Raw genomic sequence first — 7463 nt, 5'->3', positions numbered from 1 at the left:
GCCCTCGTTCTCGGGGTGGCCTTCCTGGTCCGAAAAAAATGATGGCCGGTGCCCAGGCTGGGCACAGCCACTTCCTGTACAGACCTTGGGAGTCTAGTGCATGCCGAATTCACACACCGCTATCTGTACATATGTAATACCAATATTGTGTCCCCCACATACAAGCAGAGGGAGGGAGAGGTGGACAGGCCCCTACAGCAGTGGAAACCCAGCCCCCTTGAGCAGTCCCCAGCACTTTCCCCTCTGAACCCGAGGGCAGAAGGAGGCCAGGCTCTGCGGGTGGATCCCTGACACAGGGTGGGGGCTCCATGTGGCCCCAGGCACCAGCGGACGGATGGAGAAGCGGGCTCTGCAGGTGGCCTGCCTGCCCAAGTATGCCAGCCTGTGCCAAGGGCCCCAGTGGTCCTGTGGTCTTCTGGCAGCAGCTCCTGATGAATGCCCAGGGTAGTAGGGCTGGGCAGGGGCCTGGGATGGATTCTGAGCTGGATCCAGCAGACATGGGGACATTAAAGGGTGTAGCTGTTTGGCCCATTTCTGCTGTTTGCGTGTAGCCAGGATGGGGGTTCCTCTGGGTGGGCTGCCTCAGTGGGCTGATCTGAGGTGGGTGGTCACATTGGCTGAGTTTCCGTGCCTCCTGCCTGCTTGCTTGAGCCCTGGCTGGGTGGACAGACAGCTCAAAGGCTCGTGTCAGAGGCACTTTTGAAGTTTACCTTCTGGTTGACCCCAGGGGGCCCCTGAAGCTGGGCCCTACTCTTCCTTCCCTGAACCCCTCCCCATTCTGCAGCGGTTGTCCTGGGGGCAGGTGAGAGCCTGGCGGGGAGGCAGCCGTGCCTGCCCAGTGCCCGCAGACAGCCCCTCCTGCCCACCCAGGGTCCTTGGAGTCTAAGAAGCGTATAAATGCAATAACAGGTAGAATAGAACCGCTGGGCAGGCGACCATCACCCTCTGCCACTGCCCCGTTGAGCCTGCAGGGAGACGCGCTCTGCTAGGAGCATGTCATGGCAGCGGTGGGCACTGGGAGCCCGACGTGCCCTTGCCTGGCCAGCTGGCCACTGGAACCCTGGGCCTGAGTGGAGGTCAGTTTGAAATAAACTCTGTTATCTAAAGACTGGGCTGGCGTCCTCAACTACGCGGTCGGGAGAGGCGGGGTGGCCGGTCTGGGTGCAGGGGTCATCTGCCCACACTGTGGGCTTTCCGGGGAGGGCCAGGGCCCCCAGGTGCCCCTCCCAGCCTCTCCTGCCACCTGGTGCCCTTGACCCGGGTGGGTTCCACTCGTGGCTCTGCCCAGGTCTGGCCCCACCTGGATGGCTGCACCCGGCCTTCCCGCCAGCCCTGGCCCTAGAGAACCCAGTGCAAGTTGCAGGACCCACCCCCGGCTGTGCACCCACACCTCAGGCCCACACTAACCTGGGGCATTTCCCTGGGACACGCACCCCCTCACCCTGAGCTGCCTGGCCCAGGCCCAGCCACCAAGGGGAGGCGCCAGAGCCCACAGGCTCATCCACAGGCCCTGCAGCTGCCCACGCCGCCCCTCTCCAGCCAGCTGGTCCCCTCTCCCACTCTCTGTTCCGCTTGTACCTTAAATGCAAAAAAAGAAGAAAAAAGTGTCCTCCGTGTGGGGACTCGGGGCAGGACAGGGGTGGCTGTGAAGGTGAGTTCTGTCCCCGCAGCCGGGAGCTGAGGGTCCGGCTCTCGGCCGCAGTGGCGCTCTCTCGGGGCGCTGCCTCAGTTCTCTGTTACTTTTTTATCTTTGGCTGCGCTGGGCCCCGCTGCCGCACACGGGCCTTCCCTAGGCGTGGCGAGTGGGGCTGCTCCCTGGCTGTGGGGCTTCTCTTGCAGCTCGGGCTCAGCAGGCATGGCCACAGGCTGAGTGGCTTTGAGGCAGGGGTAAGCGTACCAGGAACCAAGCCTGTGTCCCTGCGTTGGCAGGCGGATTCTTCACTCAGCTCAGTTCAGTCGCTCAGTCGTGTCCGGCTCTGCGACCCCATGGACTGCAGCACACCAAGCCTCCCTGTCCTTCACCAACTCCCGGAGTATAGTCAAACTCATGTCCACTGAGCCCATGATGCCATCCAACCTTCTCATCCTCTATCGCCCCTTCTCCTCTCCCCTCAATTTTTCCCAGCATCAGGGTCTTTTCTAATGAGTCAGCTCTTCCCATCAGATGGCCAAAGTACTGGAGTTTGAGCTTCAACATCAGTCTCTCCGAAGAAATCCCAGGGCTGATCTCCTTCAGAATGGACTGGTTGGATCTCCTTACTGTCCAAGGGACTCTCAAGAGTCTTCTCCAACACCACAGTTCAAAAGCATCAATTCTTTGGCGCTCAGCTTTCTTTATAGTCTAACTCTCACACCCATACATGACTACTGGAAAAACCATCGCCTTGACTAGATGGACGTTTTTTGGTAAAGTAATGTCTCTGTTTTTTAATCTGCTGTCTAGCTTGGTCATAACTTTCCTTCCAAGGAGAAAGCGTCTTTTAATTTCATGGCTGCAGTCACCATCTGCAGTGATCTTGGAGCCCAGAAAAATAAAGTCTGACACTGTCTCCACTGTTTCCCCCATTTTATCCTAACCCTGAGGGCGCGCAGGTCCTGGGCCCTGAGCACATTCACACTGTGGGAGCGTCACCCCATCGGCCCTCGGAAACGATTCCTCTTCCCAAACTGACCCTCTGTCCCCGTTAACACCCGTTCATTCTGTCTCTGTGGGCGACTGCAGGTGAATGGAGTCAGACCGGATTTGTCCTTCTGTGTCTGCTTATTTCTCTGAGCATCACGTCCTCAAGGGTCACCCATGGTGTAGCGTGTGTCAGGATTTCCTTCCTTTTAAGTCCCACCCTATGCGTGGACCACAGTTTACGGATCCATCATTCGCTGATGGGTGGACTTGCCTCCACTTGTCGGCTGCTGCGACTGTGGGCCCAGCACCCAGCTCGCTTGAGGACCTGCTCAGAGGTGGGGCGGCCGGGCTCCACGGTGCGTGCCCCTTAAACTCAGCAGCCGTGTCTCGTGCCTGTGGGGCGGCCGGGAGAGAAGCATGCCTCTCGCCCAGTGACACGGGAGTGGGCGAAGCCTCGAGGTTGACAGCCCGTCTGAGCGGGGCCACCTTGGGTCGTTCCATTTGCACGGACCCAACTGCTGCTGTTTACTGAGTCCTTGGCTGTCCGGGCTTTGCCTTTTCTGATTTTTCTGTTGCTGCCATTTGTCTGTTTTTCTGCGATGAGAGGCCTTCTTGTCATTTATTTGGAGGATTATTTTTTGGTCTGGCTGCACGGCCTGGGAGATCTTAGTTCCCCGACCAAAGGTTGACAAGGATTGAACCCTGGCCGAGGCAGTCAAAGCGCAGAGCTCTAACCAGCGGACCACAGGGCACTCCCGCGTGCATTTCTTCCTGTGTCTCATATTCCAAGCCTTTGCCAACGGCACTTATCTGTATTCAGTGGCTGGCTTGCATCTGTTTCCTTTGTCTAAAAGTCCCCAAATCTCAAGTTATCACGCGTAACCGTTGATCCCTTTACTGTCTAACCTTCTGGAATCTTTCCTAATATAACACTCTTGGCATTTACTCACAGCAAGGACTTAACCCATCTGAACCTCGGGTTTCATGGGGACTAAGCTGAGGAGCTCGTGGTATCTCTCTCCCACCAGAGATGAAGGGGGCCAGGATCAGGCAGTGAAGGGCCCCCCGCAGCCCCTTGGTGGCTGTGCCTCCTGCTGCCACTTTGCACACAGCCAGGGTCTGTCCTGAGCCCGCGTCAGCCTGCACCTGCCTCAAGGCCATACTGTAGTTTTGTGATACTACTTTGTAATCTCCTCTCATTTCCATCTGCAATGCGGGAGACCTGGTGTTTGATCCCTGGGTTGGCAAGATCCCCCGGAGAAGGGAAAGGCCACTCCAGTATTCTGGCCTGGAGAATCCCATGGACTGTAGAGTCCATGGGGTCACAAGGAGGACACAACTGAGCGGCTTTCACTAAGAGAAACACAGCATCTAAGCTTTAGGGATGCTATGCTGCTCTCGTTTCCTTATTTCGTCGGAATTTCCACGCATGCTCAGTTACTGGTGGCCCCTTCCGGGGAAGGTTAGAATTGGGCAGCTGAGGTCCCTAGGGTGCCATGAGGGTTCTGAGGCCCAGCTTTTAAAGTGTATGTATATATATTTATGTGTTTATGGCTGTGCTGAGTCTTTGTTGCTCTGTGTGGGCTTTCTCTAGTTGCGGAGACTGGGAGCTGCGCTCTTAGCTGCAGTGGGCAGGCTTCCCGTCGCAACGGCTTCTCTGGTTTCTGACGACAGGTTCCAGCCCATGCGGGTTTCAGTAGCTGTGGCTTGCGGGCTTAGCTGCCCCGTGACGTGTGGAATCTTCCCGGACCAGGGGTCAAACTGGCATCCTCTGTGTTGCAAGGTGGATTCTTACCAGGGAAGCCCCTCAGCTTCTGGTTCACAGCATTCCTAAGCTTTAGGGAGGTAGGGATGCTTCCAAATGATAAAAAAATAAAACCTCTTGGGGACACCCAGTGAAAATGAAAGTCGCTCAGTTGTGTCCTTCTTGTGACCCCACGGACTCTACAGTCCATGGAATTCTCCAGACCAGAATACTGGAGTGGGTAGCCGTTCCCTTCTCCAGGAGATCTTGCCAACCCAGGGATCGAACACCAGGTCTCCTGCAATTGTAGGTGGATCTTTACCAGCTGAGCCGCCAGGGAAGCCCTGCTGACTTCAATGACCTTTACTACAGTACCACTTTTGAGTGGGAGTGGGCGAGGCTCACAAAATACCAGATATAAAAAGTACTCCATATAGAAGAAGCTCACACTGTAAATCGCACGCAGGCTTACAAGGACCTCTGAAAGCCAGAACTCAGACGGTAGCAGCATGTCCAGGACAGAGGCCCCGTGGGTGGGGCCAGCAGGGTAGGCTGGGTCGCACGTGGGGTCACGGCACAGGGATGCAGAAGGTGCCTGTGGGGGTCCGGGCTGCTTTCCTCTCTAGCACCCTCTCCTCCCCCGAGAGTGTGCAGCTCCCTTTTGGGGACCTGGGACCTCATTCTTGGTGCATCCAGGGCTGGGACGGGCCAGTGCTTCAGGCCAGGTAGGGGCCTCCAGAACCTCTTTTCCTCCACCAGAGCAGAGTAGCAGAGGCCTGGGGAGGGCAGAGCTGGCCGGCGACCTGCTGCTCTGGACCATCCCGTGGATGCTGAGTCGGGCCTGGACTCCTGGGCCTTCAGCCCCGCCCTGGCCATGGCTCCCTGCCCTCAGGGAGGTGAAAGGGCAGGCAGGCAGAGGCTCCCGGCTTCCCAGTGACTGACCCCACCGTGCCTGTGCTTCCCATTCGGGGCCTTCAGCCCGTGGAGCCACGCTGGCTGTCTGAGGGCCGCTGAGCAGACCAGAGCCCCATGCCGCCACCTGCCCCCCAAGAGCAGCTCCTGTCCTGGCTGGAGGGGAGGGCACACCTGTTGTGTTGCGGAGAGAGCTCAGGAGATGCCCCTGGGACCCACGCCAGCTCCCCATCCAGCTCTGTGGGACCTGGAAGTGTGTTTGTGGGAAATCCCCTTCAGATGCTCCTCTGGACCCTCCCAGGCCTCTGTCGCTCCCTGTCCTGATGTCCTGGGCTCTGGGATAGGCCAGACTGCGACCGCCTGCCTCCCTTTCACGTCACCCCACTCCAGGCCACAAAACGCCACTGCCTGGCAGCCTGGGGTCAGCAGTGCAGCCAGCGGCTCTGCGCTCTCAGCAGTCCTGCCGACGCTCCCACCCCAGGCGCAGGGACCCCGTGCCCAGCCGGCGGCCACGGCCTCGGCAGTCCTAGGTTTAGGGCCGTTGTAGCACAAGCCACAGGTGCTTGGGATCTAAGTCTGTGGACGCCTCCCAGCCCAGCCTCGGCCAAAAGAGAGCCCGGAGCTGAGAAGCTTGGCCCTGATGGGAAGAGGGATGCTTCCTGGCCTGGGACCTGGGCCCCTCTGCTGCCTGTCTGGGAAGCTAGGCTGCCCATGGCACATCCTCCCTGAGACAGCCTCAATCCCAAGTCCCTGTATGGGAGGTCCACCCAGCAGGCCGACTGGGATAACAAAGGGGCACTCAAGGCAGTCCTTGCATGGGGTGTTCTCAGAAAGGGAGTATTGGGTAGACAGTGCCTTGGTGCCCATGGGCTTTGAGGGATGGTTAGGAGTTTGATGGGCAGAGAGATGGGTTCCAGCATTCGGGAGATAGAAATAGGAAGTGAAATGGCTCCCAGGGAAAGGCTCAGATGTGCTTTGAAAAGAGGAAGTTGCCAGGGGAGAAAGCAGAGGAGACCTGAGGCACTGGCCAGCCCCACCAGGCAGAAAGTCCCCCAGAAATGGCCCCCCAGTCACCCGTTCTTGGCTTCCAGGGTGAGCAGGTTCTAGGGACAGGAATGAAACGCTGTTGCAGGAAAACATGACCTTTGGTCCCCAGGGACTTTGTGCCTCGGGGGCCCAAACAACTGCAAGAGCCCAGGTTCAAGGGCGTCACAACCCCAACGGCAGAGCCCTAGTGCCCAACCCCCAGGCCTCCCCTACCTTCTACTGTTCCACTGGGCACTCACTGTTGATGATCAGGAACTTGAGTAGCCTCTAGGTGATGCCCAGGGGGAGGCAGGTGAGCTGACACTTCAGGTGTGACCCGGGGTAACAACTGTGGGAGAGGGCTCAGCAGGATGGGATGGGGGGCTCTGAAGGGGAGCCCCTTCTTCTCACCTCTAGACTGAGCGATGGACCAGGGGACAGTCACCTGGCCTGGGCTGCTGGTCCTTCTGGTCCGCGCCTGCCCTCAGAAGAGCAGACACCTGCCAGTCACTCCTGCAGCACCCACCATCATGCCCAGGTGCGCTTGGCCATCTGGCCCGGGTGTTGGCCTCAGGGCCAGGCCTGAGTAACAGGCACCTCTTCACCGCTGCCCCCTCCCATGTGAGGGTAGGGCCGCTCCCTGGTATGAGAACCTGCTCAGGAAGGGGCAGTGAGACTCCTAGCCCACCCGGGGGACACCTCAATCGCCCTGACAGGTCATCTTGTGGGTGTCCGCCCCCCTGGACACTGACAGGGGCCGACAGTGACAGGCAGACCACCGCCGGACCCAGAATGAGGCTTCTGGACAGGGAGGCCGCATGCCACCACCGCTGCCATGTCCTGCAAGTTGCCGAATGCCACGCGGGACGCATTCCTTGCAGGCTGGCCCACGGCCTCGACCTCGGTTTCGGGAGGGTCAGGAACCGTGTTCCCGACCGCGAGCGGGGGTTGGGCTAGGAGTCTGCTCCATGCAGCTGCGGTCCCGTGGCCCAGCTCAGACCTCTCTGCAGGATCTCCGGGGCCACGACGCGGACGCGGTCCGGGACCGCGTCCAAGGGCTCAGCTGCCCGCGGCTGGCGGCGGACTTGACCCGGAATCGGACCCGAACTTGAGCTGGGGGTGGGAGGAGGCGGAGCCAGCGCAGCTCAGCCCCGCCCC

The 7463-nt window shown here is 59.3% G+C and overlaps 1 protein-coding gene across 1 annotated transcript in view; it reads left to right on the top strand.

The window, feature by feature from the left end:
• Positions 1 to 4949: 4949 nt before the first annotated feature.
• Positions 4950 to 7463, top strand: part of PDDC1 (Parkinson disease 7 domain containing 1) — a 7898-nt gene continuing 5384 nt past the window's right edge. The window contains exons 1-2 of the mRNA XM_010845807.1: positions 4950 to 5092; positions 5670 to 5809. Coding sequence (XP_010844109.1) covers positions 4950 to 5092; positions 5670 to 5809 — 283 coding nt within the window. The remainder of the gene's footprint in view (positions 5093 to 5669; positions 5810 to 7463) is intronic.

Source organism: Bison bison, unplaced genomic scaffold, assembly GCF_000754665.1.
Source record: "Bison bison bison isolate TAMUID 2011002044 unplaced genomic scaffold, Bison_UMD1.0 scf7180017848696, whole genome shotgun sequence".
Lineage (NCBI taxonomy): Eukaryota > Metazoa > Chordata > Mammalia > Artiodactyla > Bovidae > Bison > Bison bison.
The sequence above is the reverse complement of the archived record's forward strand: the minus strand, read 5'-3'. Positions and strand labels throughout refer to the sequence as shown.